Raw genomic sequence first — 17,094 nt, 5'->3', positions numbered from 1 at the left:
GATAATGAGCAATCGCACATAAGGTTGCGACCCCACTCATCCTCAATTTTGGCATAATTGTCTACCAAATGAGGAAAAGATAGAAAAACACAAAAAAAATCAAGTATTTTTCAAAAAAACTGGTGTATGAACGAAAAGATAGCCTCCAAAGCAAAAAACTAAGTGGAGTAAAAAATGATGCATTAGATTGATGAGATATGCCAAAATTAAGAAAGCGAGCGGAGAAGAAACGCAAAATCAAACAACAACAACAAACAATAATTACATCAAAAAATTTATTGCCGTTTTAAAAAACAAAACTTAAAAATAACAAAGTCAAAATATCGTCAGATGAAACTGAAAAAAAAAACAAAATAACTTGTACTTCACCAGAGAAAATTGTTTCTTCACCAGTTCATAAAAAAGCTTGGTAACAATAAGACAAAAAAGAAAAGAAACTTTACAGTTAGAAAATTCGCTGAACAATTAAGCAAAGTTTAACAATTAATTCCAAAGTAATGAAAACCATTAGGAATCAACCAAAATATCTCATAGTTTTACAATTACCAATGCTTATATAGAAGAAAATTAAGAACTTTTGGTATTCAATTTTTTATGCAGTTACAAAAAAGAACACAAATAGACAACAAACTAAAAATCAATTAGAACCTGCCAGAAAATGCTTTGGAAGCCGTAAAGCCATACTTTGGCCCCCAAAATATGTTCCATTACCGGCCGATAATGCATAATGCGGCCGGTCATTAATGAAAATAAGCATTAGTTAGACAAAAGAGAAAGAAATGCAAAGCTATGTAATACTTGCTTTCTTTCGAAAAAAATTTTTTTCCAAAGACGTTAAAGCCATTAATTACAAAATGAAAAGTTGAATAGGTTCGTCCATTCTTCCAAAACAAGCCCTTGACACCTGCAATTATCAAGAATATGTCTTATGTCTACAAAAGGAACGTCAAATATGACAAAGATCAAATATTCATCTACTTTTTTTGTGAAAAACCCGTGTGGAAGCCAGTAATGTCAAAACGAATTCTCTTAAAACATTATAATTTGTGACACCAATCCCTTCCCTTGAAATGTATTATGTGACCTCTCATTAATGAAACTAAGTAACAATTAGACCAAAAAGAAAAAGCAAGATTATGTAAAACTTGTTTTTAACGAAACAAATTTATTTACAAAGACATGAAAGCCTTTAATTACAAAATGAAAAAATTGAATAGATTCGTGTCGAAGCCAGTAAATTCATAACGAATTATTTAAAAACATTAGATTTTGTGACACCAATCTCTTTCGGCGCCTTCCCGTAACAGAAATAATGTCATCTATAACCCTTAATTAACAAGACCAGGTAAAAAACAGACAATAAAAGGAACAGAATTGCGAAGTTGAATTGTTTTTTTTTTCATTTTAAAAAAACAATTGTTTTCAAAGTCATGAAAGCCATTATCTATCTTCAAATATCAGAATTTTGGCCCATCTACTCTTCCAGGAAAAGCCAATTAAACTGGGTCATTGTACAGGAAATTAAACACGAATAAAAAGACAAAGTAAAAACGATAGTTAAAGACAAAATTAAAAAATTCAATTAAATTCTTCGAGAAATTATTGAAGAAGCGGTCAGGAACCAAAATCTATATATTTAAGGATTAAAATTTTATCAATTGTGCGTTATTTTGAACGCGAAAAATGTGATATCTGAACTGACAATAACGAGAAAATTTGACAAAATTAGAAAACATGAAAAAAGGGAAAATACCTAAAAATTAAAAAAAATTGTGAAATCTAGTAGTATCAAAGCCAGAACACCATAACTTAAGGCGCAAAACCGCAATAAAGACTAAAATTGAATTCAGCAGAAAGAATGAGCACTCGTTGATTGCTGACACTAAGCTACAAGTTGACCAAAGCAAGAGAAAAATGGAGGCAAAGTTCAATAAGCCATTTTTATTTAAAAATCAATTTATTTAAAAGTCAAAACGACCATAAGCTTTCAAGCAATCAACAAGATAAATTAAATTTGAGCTATTTAGGAAACCATTAGGTCCCATCACTAGTGGGCTTTGATTTGAAATGTTCTGTTATTCAATTAATATAAAACAGATCCAGGATTGGTACAGAACTAGTCCTGCTAGTGTTGATTGTCCATTAGGAATATTTAATTTTTGGAATGTCAATGATATAGATTTTTTGTTTGTTAAAAAGACAAAAGTAAATGCTGCGTTTTTGATAATCAACGAATAAAGTTAGCAAAGTTTTATTTACAGAGCACTCTCAACTGAAGTAGAAGTGTTATTGGCCCCCTTATCAGTCCACAAAGATTGTGTTAGTGGTGTTTGGGTGTGCTCTTCCTGCAAATTTAATCAGAGTGGACTTAAGGAACTTATTTCGTGCTATTTTTGATGAAAAAGTCTGAATTTTGTGAAATTTTTAGCCAGAATTTGTGACAAAATAATTTCAATGAAAATAGCCGACAATGTATTTTGTCTTTTAACGTAAAATGAACAACATTTTCATGAAAAAAAATTATTAAATTTTATCAAAAATGGCGAAATTTTTGTCAAAAACTCCGAAAAAAGATGAATGAAATCAAGGGAGTTCACTCTATTTTCTCGAAAGTTTAAACCTCGATATCTCCCTGCCATAACGAATATCAAAAAAACCTTTTTAATTCCATATTCTACGCTGGACAAGCTTTGTAATGATACCAGTCTCAACTCTCTACGATGAATATATCGATCGGCCAAAATTGACCGAACAAAAAAACCCCAGCTGAGTATATAGTTCCTCCCCCACTCAAGAGGGGTCGGAACAATAAATCAAAAAATGCTGTTAGCGTTATTTTTTGTCATTTAACACACACGACACGCTCACAATTGTACGCTTGTTTTCTATTCAAACAATTTCAAGTCCATGGCAAACAACACCTATATTTTGCTTGAGATTGGTGATTTAAGGTCAACAACCGTTTTCATTTAAAGTTCATTTGAGTGTTCAGGTTAAATACAAAAACCTATTCTTTATATCTCTCCTGTTTCCTCTCTAAATCAATTTGCCATCTCGCTGTTGCGTGAAGAAACGGGAGGCTAGCTTTGAGAAAAGTTTGCGGGGTCCTATTGGCTGAAAAAGAATGCGCGGATTGTTTTGATGGAAGAGTATTGAAAATACTTTGAACTAAGGGTGGGAATCTAATGAATGGTTCTGAATTTCTTTTTTTAATAACGGAGCTAAGAAACACTATGTCAATCACTTATATAAAATGGAGGTAGAAATTGTTACGGTGGATAATGATGGAATTATTTCAGCTATCATTCGTCGGAATTCGTGTCATACAAAACGGTCACTTCCTAAATACCAATTGAGCTTGTATGAAACAATTTATTGACATCATTGACAATTTTATCCCAATTCTGTCTTTCTTTCTTAATATGGGTTTCCACAAACTTGAGCGTTAATTGGTGATCGGCTCTTTGATTTTCCGCCTAAAACGACTTGCTATTTTGTCTCTCTTTCTCTCTCTCTCTCTCTCTCTTTTCTTGCGCGACCAGCACCTGCCACTGTTAATTACCCCTTTTTTATTTATTCATCAAACAATTAACGTACTTTATTTAAAACTCTCAGAAATTCCTTAAATGACCATCCACACTCATCTGGCATTTCCTAATTTATCCGTATCAAAAATCACTGTTTGTCATCCTCATTTCCAAAATTCGGATCACATTCGGTGCGCTACCACTGTAGAATTGGTGTTATCTGGTGAAACTTGTTTGGAAATTTAAAGGTAAATAATATTTATGACCGTTTTTCAACCAACAATTGAAAAAGACGAGAGGAAGCTATTGTAATATAGGTTAGTTCTTTAGGCACACTGTTTTAGAGTTTAGCAATAGTAAAGACAGACTAGCATTATCACTATAATGAAACCGAACAGTCTGATCAGAGTATTTTCTGGTATAATAATTTTATGAGCCAGTACTGATATATAGAGGTTGGTAGCTCGGGGTAACTTTTAGCAAATAAGTTTGCACAATCGAACATTTTTCACACCTTTTTTGTTTGTTTTTCCTTCCAATTTAATGGGTGTATATTAATTTCATGCCACAACAACACGTGCCATAATTTACATAATCATCTACTATGTATAATGACTCATGCTCTCTAACTATGCGTATGGGGTTGGTAAATCAGACAAAATTTAGAGGACGCATTTCAAAAATTATTAATTTATCAACTATGGCTCAAACTTTAATTTTTGTCTGTAAAAATTACAGAAGTTTGGTATAGGAGTTGATAGCAATGTTTTGTAGCCCGAAAACACTCTGGAATATGAAACTAAAAACGAGCTTCACTTTTTATGTAAGACATTACGGATGAAAAAAATTTTTTGTTATAAATGATTCCACTAATTTGTTTTAAATCCCCTGCACCTCAAGCATCTGACTATCTGTTATTTTTAAAGTTTCTTAGTGCTGCTACTGGCATCACTTTTTGGACCATCGGAGCTTTTGATGACCCACCAAGAAAGTGGCGGTTCTGTGCGTCCTGGTTTGTACAGCAATGCTAACCTATTTGAAAACAATTTATTATAAACTGAAAACGAGCTTTGCTTTTGATTAATGGCAATTCGGAAAAAATGATTTGTTTCTTCTTGATACCGTCCTTTGACTTTTAGTGAAAGCTGTGCGCAACAGACCAATCAATGTTTGATGTTTGCGTTCTTTTGCATTAGTTTTGTGCATCTAGCTGTTGGTTATTTTTTGTAGACTAGGCAAGTTTTGTCACCCAGTGAAAGGGGAGAACTTTTTGATTACTGAAGAACAAACCAGAGTGTTTAAATTTACAATACGATCTTAACTCTTGAAAATAAAAGAAGAGACAGAGCGAAAAAAGGACGTTAACACTGCAGCAGAATAAAGCTGAAAAATTTTCCAGTCAAGTTTGTTTTAGGTAGTCCGACTAATCATTTGTTTTATAGATCAGCGTGAAATAAGATTGCTAAAAAATATCGAAAATTAAATCTTAAACAACAGATTTTTTTTAAACAGGAATAACTTTCAGATTGGACCTTGCGATTCATATCAGAATTGCGCCAAATGAGCAGATTTTTGAGAAATTCAGTTGAAACCGTTGATAACTAAGTTATATATCGAGCCTCTCGTTAATTGGAGAACATCAATTGTAATACTTGTTTTTCCGCCCCCCCCTACACCCACTCAAACACACACCCACACACACACACACACACACACACACACTCACACACACAGACACACACTCACACACACAGACACACACACACGCATATATGTATATATATATATATATATATATATATATATACACACACATATATATATATATATATACATATATATATATATATATATATATATATATATATATATATATATACATATATATATTATATATATATATATATATATATATATATTAATATATATATATTTTATCTCTCTCGCTCTCTCTCTCTCTCTATATATATATATATATATATATATATATATATATATATAGATATATATATATATATATATATATTATATATATATGTATGTATATGTGCATGTATATGTATATCTTCATATTATAGACCAATCAAACATTTTCTATCTCTTCATTTTTTAAAAGTTTTGAGTTAACAGTTAGGGATCTAGTTTATAAAACCCCACGGAAAAAAACCCCCATTTAACATTAGATAGGAAATAAACCCCCACGGAAAATAACCCCCAAGGAAATAAACGCCCACGGAAATGAACCCCATTTTAAAATTTATTTTTGGTCGTGATAATTTATTTGGATGTGCTAGTTTTATATCAAGTCCCACGGGCCGCTAAGGCATGGCCATGTCCCGTGAGGAATTGCCAAACGCGCTAAATGCGCAGCTCTTTAATAGTAAAGTGGGGGGGGGTTTATTTCCGTGGGTTTTATTTCCTATCTAAAATGAAGTGAGGTATTTTTTTCGTGGTTTTTTTCCGCAATGGAAGAGCTGGAGGTTTTAAATTTCAGCCAGTTCATGCCAATAAGAAAGTTTCATTTTCAATTTTGGAGAATGTATGATCTTGAGCCGGTTTTTTTAGTTATCTATTAAGAAAAACATTGAGGCAGTAAGGGACATGATGTTCAATAACAGCAGTGTCACCAACTCCAGCAACTCTTCGGATGGACGCAGTTCCTCATCTTCCACCACTTCCACCACTCCATTCGATACCTCTGAGTTCTCTCAATGTGAGTTGATTGTAGCTCGCATCCTCCTGTTCACCATCGAATCCAACTACCTGCCTCTATTTGTGCTCAAACTGGTCTTCAATGGCCTGGGTACTCTGGGTTCGTTGTTGGTGATTGCAGTCTACTGGAAGAGAGCCAAAAAGCATCAAAGGTTAGTCTGTTTGAGAAATTATAAATTAAAGCGTTCCTAGTTGCAAAAATATTTTAGTTTGGCCGATGATCAGCCAAGACAGATATAGGTGTGACCGTTTTCTGGGGGTTCTGCATAAGGAATTTAGTCTGGAGTAAATTTTCAGTCTGAATTCTACGGTTGCCAGCCTCTCTGCGGACCCATACCTGTTTTCAGTGCACTTGATTTCATCCTCCTGCAAAACTGAGCACCAATTTTACTGCGGTTGTGACCAATAATATCTTTCCAACAAAATTTTTAAAACGCGAAATTGTACAGATTAAGTTCTTGAAAGACTTGGCTATGAAAATTAACAGTTATCTGTCAGCCGAAAATTTGTCAGCCGAAATCGAACGGTTATCTTAGAAGATCTTGAATGATTCTTGCAAGATCTTGCAAGATAGTCATTGTCTCGCAATATAATCTTGCAAGATATCCCTTCGACTTGTAGGAGATAACCATCCGACTTACAGGAATCTTAAACAATAACAATTTCACCTGCAAGTTCTTGAAAGATACTTGTTCCGACCACCACTTTAGTGGGGAGGGACGAACTATACTCAGATGGTTTTTTTTTGTTCAGTCAATTTCGGCCGATCCAAATATTCATCGTAGAGATTTGTGAGTGGTATCATTAAAAAGCACATTCATCATAGAATATGGAATTAGAAAGATTTTTTTACTACGTTTTATACTGAAAGTTACCGAGGTTTAAACTTTTGTTAATATTCAACAGTTTTGTTCACATTTTCCGTAATTTTTGGCTCAATTTTGCTACTATAAATTGAAATAAGTTAAAATTTTTGAAGATAGAGTTTGATTGTTACCGTTAGAGATAGAAAAGCATTGCTGAGTTGTGTGATTGGAGATTTTTGTCTCAAAATATTGACAAAATTTTAGAAATTCATACACTTTTCATCAAAAACTGCACGAAAAATGAATTTTTTGAACACTTTGTTTAAATTAGCCGAAATTGGATACCTAAAATCCGTTGACACAAAATATCTGTATACTCCAAAGGAGAGCTAAATGAAATCCCGCGCCATCTAAAAGTCTTTTGGAATTAAAATTTTTTCCGCTTCTTTGCAAATTTAGCTCGATAAAATATACAAAGGACATCATTGTTTTTTATTTTTAAAAGATTTCAATTAAACACTAGTCTTATTGGAAAACAAATGAAGCATTTGGGTTAATGGTTGGACGCGCGCCAAGATCAAGTATTGATTTGATATCGACATGGATTCTTACAATCGAAATATTTTGAATTTTTATTTTGGTGCTGCCATTTTTTTTTTAAAACATCTTGCTTTATTGCTATTTTAATGTTGATTTTTGTTAAAATTTCCAATTAACGGCTCCATAATTGACAACTCTCAATTACGTAACACTAATGCCAAATGAATAAATAGAAAAATTTTAGAGAACCTAATGGTTTTATGGCTAAATAAGTGTTTTAGTATACTTAACCTGAATTCTTGTGTTGTGCCTTTTGTTGGTATTCTTTTTGCAGTCTGGTTGCTAATTCGAAACAATCAGATATCCAAATACTTTCTTCAAGAGGTGTAGATGAACCACTACAACGCATTCAGTTGTTATCCTATGACTCATGTGACATTGAATATAATTGTTTTAAGAAATTTTCATTGATTTTTTGATATTGTCAATTTGTTAACTTAGTTTTTTTTTCAATTTTTGCGTATATTCAATAAATAGTGCTCAAATTTTTGTTCATCTAAGAAACCAACTAACCTTTGAGGCAATTTATTTTCTAAAAAAATCAGCTTCTTGGTTTTGGTACTGCGAGTTTCATAAATTTTTCTGATTTTTGTGCATAACGGCCCATTTTTGCTGTGTCTGTTAATTATGTAATTATTTATCAATATAACTGAAAAAGAAGTTAAAAAATTTTTATTTGAATTTTTTTATTGTTTTTTTGGCTTTTAGTTTTAACGGCTGCTACACCGTTCTCTTGCAGAATTTGTAATAGTTTTTTATTTTCGCCCTGTATTTGTTAAGAATTTTTTGTTGTCGTATGCCAAATATTGGGTTGTAAAAATTCTCAATGGTGAACTACAGATATGTAAATGAACTTGATAATTCATATCAGTATATAGCTAACGCTTATACTGATTTTCATGTTCGAAAAAAGTCAACGTTTTCTTCAATTTATCACTTTTTGTTCTAACGTTTGTCTTTTTTCGTCTTTTACCACTTTGTATAATTTTCGTAAATTGGCGTCATTATTGAGAAGTCTCGTTAACTTTTTGTTGAACCAAACAATAAATTTTATGTTGGTTGAGCATTTTGACTCTTGTCTTTAGGGATATAGGGATTGACACATTGTTTCAGAAGAATTTTGATTTGGATTCTCTTCAATTTTTGTTGTTCTTTTGTAGTCATTTTGAGATAGCCGTTATAAAAAAGAGTTTTTTGATGTACAAAGCTGACGCAAGTTAAAATGTATGTTTCCCGTGGTTTATATTTTAGAAATTTAATGACTTCAACAAGGTGCTTGCGAATTGTTTGAAATGTTTTAGCTCTGCTTGTTTTAATGTTACTTTATAATCTTATGATTTACTGTCGAGAATAACCAGCGCACTAACTTTCGAAGAAGTTGCAAAATAAAATGTCTACACTTTTAATTGAAGGCTAATGTTGGCCAACGTTTTTGAAGGCATTTGTTTTTTTAAAAAAGACATTGGATTTCTGAGGTTTGCAATCTTATTGCTGTAAACTTGTTGCTTAGTATCTCTAAAATCACACCACAACCTTAATCGATTGAACTAAAATTTGATTTTTATACTGTCTTTGTTTTCCTTAAATGGTTTTTGTCCTTGGTACAGCGAGTTTTCATAAAAAATAATTGACTTTTGCACATTCACCCATTTTTTATAGGTTTATGTTTTTTCTTTTTGCATTATCACAATATTAGGTTTTCCTTGTCCTTTAAAAAATGCAATCAAAAGACTGTTAATCAATTTAGTGAACAGTTTATTGTTTAATTGGCAGCGACAACGTTTTTGCGCAAATTTTGAGTTTTTTCTTTTTGGCTGTTTTTGTCGTTCTTTTTGTAGTCTTATGGCATATCCTGGATAATGAAAGGTCTCCCTCACTCTCTATGGAGGAATAACTGATATTTTTAATGATGTCAGTTGATGCGTAAAGACTTCAAACAGTTTTACCTTAATTTTTCTCACTAAAAGCAAAGTTCTATTATCCTTTGCTCTTTTGCTCGTTTCTTGTAGTCTTGTTACTAAGTTTCATTGAGGACAACTACAATATTTTTTCTAATGAAGTACAGATTAACCTTCTGTGTATAATTTTTTTCTGATATCCCATTTGGAGTGAGTTAATAATGGTTCGCCAAAAAATGGACAGAAAATGGATAAAAAATGGTTAAAAAATGGAGTTTTGGTCATAATTAATATCTTTAATTGTGTGTTTTTATCGCCATCTTTTCTGGTAGTCTTTTTAATGATCAGTTTCATCGACCCACTATGGTCTTATTGTTTTATTCAATTAGCGATTTGTTGAACAATATGTTAAGTTTTTTAAATCTCCTCCTCATTTGGTAAACAATTAAGATAAAAATATAGATGAGCAGGGTCGGAACTTTATGTGTGTAAAACACTACCGAGCCTCCTTTATTAGTTTTAGGGCAAGAAAGGACATAGATCCTAGTGATCTAGTCTTCGGCTAAAAACTCTTTCACAAATAGTCTATGAAGTCTACTAAGTGTTCTAATTAATTTCAACTTAACTTCATTGTGGTTTCAATTTTTTGCTCCATGAGATTTAAGAAAACTACTAAAATTTTTTTTTGAAAGTTATAGACTTCTACCAGATTCAAAATTTTTTAAATTATAGTTTTAAAATTTTAAGAAAAAAATTATTATAGATTAATATATAGCAAAACCACACAAAACCACACAAAGTAACATAAATTGTTAAAAAAGGGTTTTCTTGTTTTCACATGTCCAAACATCTCTAGTTTTTGTTTTTCAATTGGTCCTCCATTTCCAAAACAAAATCAACTAATCGACTTTTTAGACTTAAATGCTTGGTCTCGGACCTTAATTACTCAATTTTGGAGGTCTCTGAATTTTGGAAAGAATCTTGCAAGAAAATTGTTCATCTTGCAAGAATGTAGTCCTCCTGCAAGATCTTGCAGGATAACCATCCGGTCTTGACGGGTAGTCAAGGCTGTACTATCAATCATTTATAGTGGTCTATTTACTCAGCGTTTAGAATTTTAAATTTATGAGTTATTCATTTAAATTGGGGCCTGGAAGCCATGGCTTGTGACATAGCGCTTGCATCAGGGTCGAGGTTTCACGTTTAATCTAAACCTAAATCGAGGAACACATTTGGTACTCCTAAGTAAAACATTTTTTACTCCTACTGTAACGGAAAACAGTAAGAATGAGGAAGTATACGTATACGTACTCTTGATGGAATTATTTCTCCTTCCCTTTGGACCTCTTGTGTCTAAGAGGACAAATTAATGATTTGATGATTATTGTCTTTTGTTTTAGTGAGAAGCTGATCATAGTTCTGTCCATGACTGACTTGACATTCAACTGTGGCAGTCTCTTCTCTATTCTACTCATACACGTAAGTCACTTTTACACACATGTATGCATATTAACATTTAAACAACATAATACATAAACTGGTATCGGCTCAGTTTCCGTGGTTGTACGAAAAAGATTGAATCATGTGACTCCGTATTCTGAATCTAAATCTGCCCATGTATTTTTTTTGATGAAACAATACCAAGATATCGATTTGCGTTGCTGGAGTGAAATGCTGGGTAATTATCGGGCATATCAGGTTACCAGCAATTTGAGTTAATGAAGACATCTAACATTTCAATTTTTATAGTTTTGTCCCTGTTGGCTGATTAGCGACCAATGAGAAAAAATATAAAATATAAAACCAGAAGATTCCGAATTCGACATGATTTATAGCACTTCATTTTTGTCGAGCTGAAGTCAAGCGTCAAATTTTAAGTCCAGTTAGTCAAGCATGACGATAAAGTCCAGACATGCAGCCAACTTGTGATAGTCGCAAGTTTCATAGTTCAATTTGGCCGAGCATTGTCTGTTCATGCACCACATTTTGGTCAGACGTGGTCTTTTTATAAACCGAGGCCTATAAACCACGACATGTTTTTTGTTGTAGTGCTTCTAGAGTTTAGAGTGATTTATGTAGTTTGTGAATGTGTGTGGGTGTTTTAGTTGGATTGGCTAAATGTAGACAGCAGTGTGAGGCACTACAGCTTCTGTGTGGCTAACTCTGCTTTTTTCTCATTCGTCACATTTTCCTCTTTATGGCTCATTCTCCTCATACAGCTCAACAGGTATCAGAAACATCTATTCTACTCCTATATGGCATACAGTTAGGCAAAATCATTCGCAGCAACACAATGAAATTCATTGCACTAGATTCTTATTATTAAATTCATAATTACAAAAAGAATTGTAATAGTCCCACATTTCTTAATGCTACACAACATCTAATTGTCTTCGACATTGATCATTGTTAAATAAAGATTATTGTAAAAGAAAAAGCTTCTCAATGATTAGACAATGATCAACCACTGGCTCCGAAATGACAACAAAAAAGACGTTTACCCTTCGCCTATAATCATCGAATGCTCGCTAAGTAGCAGAAAATGCTAGGTAGAAGTCGCCCACGATAAAAACAATGGCTCTCGTTACTGTTCAGATTTTTGCTTGCTTATTATCTGATAATAAGCCGACTTTAAATAGCTGCAGAAGTTGCGTCAAATAAAAAAAACCATCATTGCCATATATGCATTTGTGGAACTTTGTATTTTTGTCGTTAGAAGGTTTCTAGTAGGGTATTGGCTAGCGCCCAAAACTTTATAAAATCTCCGAAAGAACTGTTTGGTGGTTCGTCTGCATGTTGGGAGTGTACCGTTTTGTCCCCACTTTTGCGCTCTGGGCTCGTGAGAAATTTTACTCCAACTACTTGAATTAATAGTCACAAAAATACTAGTAAACTTATATTCAGGATCACATAGCTGAGTGAATTCAACAATCAAGAAGAAGTTTTGTTTTATAATGAATAATGATTCACACTAAATCCAACCCAGGCCAATCAATCTATCCAAGTATCCAAAAATCAGTTAATTGATTTCCTCAAACAAATAACCGAATAAATCTAACATATTCTGCCTCCCAGTAGCACTGTTATTAGCCATACACTTATTATTATCTCAAATAACAGGTGTAATTATTTTCGCAGTTTCACTCCAACGACGCAACTATGTTCTTTCACAAAGAACTCGCTCAATAACTACAATTCTCTCTCACTTAGAATCAACTGCTCCGTTCAACCGTTCTCTTTCTCTAACTCGTTTTTTAAATCGTTTTCGCGCTCATCTGCGTTTTTATGGTGGTTTTTGTGACTTCGGGTACTCACTTGTATCAGTTTTTACCACCAATAAGCAATGTGTTGATTCTCTGAGAATATTCCGACCTATCATATAACAGCAATAGCTGGCGTAAAAGCTCGGTCAAGAACTTTAGCTTATCTAATTTAAATGTTTTATAAAGATGACCTGGGATTCTGTAGTCCCATTGATTTGACATTTCCAGGACTTGTCAAAACTGATGTTTGATGCTGAACAACGCTAATAAAATTTTCATCTGCTTCATTTCTCAATTTAGTTTTGTTTGGTACACAGCACGCTTGCTTGTTATGCATAGAAGCCCAAATTTTGCAGTTTTACAACACAAAAGCATGAGCTGGGATTTTTGACCGAGAGTCCTTACATCAATCATGCGCCATACAAAAACAACTAAAAAATCTGTTTTCCAAAAAACAGTTGACTCAGCTTTTTCCCTAATAAATTTTGTCACGAAATTTATTTTCCTTTTAATCCCCTTTTCTGTCCTTGCTGATGGGAATAATTATCTGGCAAGCGAAGACTTTTGCTTTTCTCGGAGATAGCCACAAATTGGCCCGCAATATCCAGAAAGCAGTTTTTTTATTGTTTTTTTTTCCCTTGCAGTCTTAATTACTTATTATATTTTGTCGGAAAACAACATTTAGTCTCTCTAAACGTGTATTGGCTTACAAAGAGCACACAGTCAATTTTTATTAATTATTGAAATTTTAGTTCAGCTTCAACATTTGTGGAAGAATCCCGAAAAAAACTGAAAATGGTCCTTGCAATGTCTTTTGTCCATTTTTCTGCTGTAGTCTCATTCGTTTCACTGCTTACGAGAACAGTGTATTTTTTTCTAAGTCTCTCTGACAACGTTATGAGTTTTTGCAAAGCAAGTTTTGCAATTATTTACGTGGCGAACATGAACTAGTTTTTACTACAACCTACACTGCTCAAGTTTGATCTTGATTAAGTATGCTCAGATTACCTCTAAAAACTTACAAACTAATCAATTCTTCAAAATAAAAGTATTGGCTATTTCTACTGCTTTTGTATTGGTTTGACTAACCATTCAAGCGCACACCAATCTGGTTCCTAATTGGAATCATGGAATCAAAGTGAAATAAAATTAATAAATTTTATTTTCTAACAGCTGCCTGGGTTGATATGCAAATGCGAAAAAATGTTTAACTTGTTATGAAGGAACGTAAAAGATGTAAAAAAATTCGTTGAAAAAAAATTCTTTTTAATTGTTGAATGCTAAATTTACTAAAGAAATTTGGAGATAAAAGAACAGGATAAAAACATAGCAGTTGATGAGTCGGGAACGATCAAAAAATATTTCAACGCCAAAATAGAGCAGTTTTCTGTCGACTCAAAGTTGTAATGAAATCATGTTAGAATAGAGGCCAATACAGCAAAACAATTTATAGACAAATTTATCGCATAATCTTTAAAATTTCATTAATAGCAGCGGTAGTAGTTTTTGTGAAATAATTTTCATAATTTCAAACCCTTTCGATAAAAAATTTCTACGTTTTCTTAGATTGATAATTTTCTTATGAATCATACAATTTACTACTACTTGAATTTTTTAGTATCAATGCGAGCATGAAAAATGGATAGATATATAAATTATAAATATTTGCTTGTTTCTCTGTTGCTTGTGAAGATCAAAGATCAAATGTTTTTTTGACCGAAATTCAAATTTCAAAGTCAGTCTAAATTTCAAAAAAAGTTCTTAACGTTTTTTTTTCGATTTTTTTCAAAGCAAAGATTTATCTCTTGAATTAATCAAAGACGCCGAAACTGCTGTTGTGTTTTTTTCTTCAAGTTTAAATAGCAAAAAATTTCAAAAAACGCTCTTGGTTTTTAATGGAAATTTTGCAGAAATTTAATACAATCAAAAAATATTAAAAGACTTTTGAATTGCTAAGCCATATCTTTTTAAATTTTTCGGATTACAATCATTATGTTTTATGTAAAACGATACTATATTTCGTTAAAGTCTCTTCATCAAATTGTAGATAACCTCCAATAAGGAGCTTCTTTTCGATTTTTGCTCTCCAATGGAAGAAATTTTTAGCAATGGAAAAAGGCACAAAACAGGGTTACAAAATTGCTCATATAAAACCAAAATAAAACTAAGTAATTAATTATAGAGGTGAATTCTGAAATACCGTGATTTCTGGTGGTCTTTTTTTAGTTTCTCAACTGCTATTCATCAGGTTCTCACCAAAACCTTCTCAACATTCAAACTAATCAATTTTTCAGAATCTAAGCAGTAGCCAATTCTACAGCATTTTTATTGGTGTGACCAACTATTTCAAGCACACACTAATCTGGGTTCTAATTAGAATAATTGAATCAAATGAGAACTAAAGTCAACAAAATTAACATTTTCAACAGCTGCCTGGGTTGATATGCAAATACGAAAAAATGTTTAACTTGCTATGAAGGAACGTAAAAGATGAAAAAAACTTCGGTTTTAATGTTGAATGCTAAATTTACTGAAGAAATTTGCAGATAAGAGAACAGGATAAAATAATAGCAGTTGATGAGTCGAGAACGTATAAAAAAATTTAACCACTAATATTCGCCAAGATTCAACCCCAAATTAGAGCAGTTTTCTGTCGAGTCAAATTTGTAATAAAACAGGTAAAAAGAGAGGTGAATGCAGTGAAACAATTAATAGACAAATTTACCGCAATATCAACAAAAACTCACTAATAGCAGCCATAGTAGTTTTTGTCAAATAATTTTCATTATTTTAAACATTTTTGAATAAAATTAATACGTTTTCTTAGATTGATAATTTTCTTTTTAATATTACAATTTACTATTGTTTAAATTACTTGAGTATCTATTCGAGCTTGAAAAACTGATAGATACAAAAAGTATAAATTTTTGCTTGCTTCTCCATTGCTCGTCAAGATCAAATGCATCTTTGACAGAAACTGCTGAGCGTTAATTTAAATTTTAAAAAAGTTATAAGAGATTTTATGTCTATTTCTTTCTTCTAAGACAAAACATCTCTCTCGAGTCACTTAAAAACACCGCAGTTGCTGCTGTTATGTGTTTTTTTTCAGGCACAAGTTGCAAAAAATTGTTTAAAAAGCGCTTTCGGTTTTTTCAATAGAAATTTCGTAGAAATTTTAAAAGAATAAAAAACATGTAAAAGATTTTTGAAACCCTAAACCAAATTTGATCAAAATTTTCACAGAAACTAGCAAAAATTGACCATTTTCAACTCAAGGGAAAGTTTTCTATGTACAATAATTAGTTTATATCTTTAACGATTCTATATTTCGTTAAAGTCTTGCCATCAGATTGTACAAAACCTCCAATAGGGCGTTTATTTTTTGTTTTTTTTTCTAATGGAAAAGTTGGGTAGCAATGGAAAAAGGGACAAAAGAAGGTTACAATGTTGCTCAAATAAAATCAAAATAAAGTAAATATTTTTTTATAGAGGTGAATTCTGAAATACCGGGACTTTTGGTGGTCATATTTTAAGTTTTCATCCGTTTTACTTGCTTATGCGCAAATAACGTTTTAAAAGGTTTGTGTTCTTCAATCGTGTCAAAGTGTAATTAAAATCAAGCGAAATTTGGTACCTAGGTTTCCAATTGTCAGTAGTGTCTAAAATGTTAAAATTTTGTACTACAGCATGCACTAGGAAAAAAAAAGGTTTTTCGAGGAGTTTTTAAGACAATTTAGCTTTTTCCTTTTTTTTAAAAAAAAATCAAACACAGTACTTACCGAGTACTTCCTTAGAGTATTTCCGTTGAAACCAAACATGGTCTGTAATTTGCATATTTTAATGTCCATGTTAGAACGATTGATGGCTATTTGAAGGAGTTTAACAATGGATTATTGATAAGATAACAATCTGGGCAACCTAAATTGCTCGTTTATAACTTTTTAATTTTTTGCTTTTTGAATTTTTTCTCTTTTATGCAGGAAAATTGTTAGAATTAAGACAAAACTACAAAAGTCCGTACAGTTTTTTCGGCATCATTTTTGTGTTCGGTTCTTAGCGTACGAGAAACTGTCTGTATTTTCGAAAAACTCTCTGCTTCCCTGTTTTAAACAGGAAAGGTTTTTATCTGCGGTTTCAAAACACATACAAATCAAGCGAAACTTGGTAAATGGGTGGTCTTTTAAAACAATTTTTTTCAAAAGAACTTTAACAGACTTCTTGCGATGTCAGCATGAAAATATACCAATAGAAAGACAATTAGGGTCATTCGGGTCTTATTTTTATGTAT

The 17,094-nt window shown here is 32.2% G+C and overlaps 2 protein-coding genes across 3 annotated transcripts in view; one reads left to right on the top strand and one right to left on the bottom strand.

The window, feature by feature from the left end:
• Positions 1-17,094, bottom strand: part of LOC142339521 (uncharacterized) — a 462,116-nt gene that overhangs the window by 277,957 nt on the left and 167,065 nt on the right. The gene's annotated exons all lie outside the window — the stretch shown is intronic.
• Positions 3,116-17,094, top strand: part of LOC142340149 (uncharacterized) — a 41,833-nt gene continuing 27,854 nt past the window's right edge. Inside the window, exons 1-4 of one of the 2 annotated variants that reach the window (XM_075390626.1) lie at positions 3,116-3,775; positions 6,093-6,391; positions 10,944-11,022; positions 11,649-11,770. In XM_075390626.1, the coding sequence (XP_075246741.1) occupies positions 6,129-6,391; positions 10,944-11,022; positions 11,649-11,770 (464 nt within the window). In that variant the 5' untranslated portion in view covers positions 3,116-3,775; positions 6,093-6,128. Of the gene's footprint in view, positions 3,845-6,092; positions 6,392-10,943; positions 11,023-11,648; positions 11,771-17,094 lie in introns of both variants that reach the window. The other variant, XM_075390627.1, reaches the window with a different exon arrangement.

Source organism: Convolutriloba macropyga, chromosome 5 (assembly GCF_964194025.1).
Source record: "Convolutriloba macropyga chromosome 5, txConMacr16.3, whole genome shotgun sequence".
Taxonomy (NCBI): domain Eukaryota; kingdom Metazoa; phylum Xenacoelomorpha; order Acoela; family Convolutidae; genus Convolutriloba; species Convolutriloba macropyga.
This window is presented reverse-complemented; position numbering and strand designations above follow the sequence as displayed.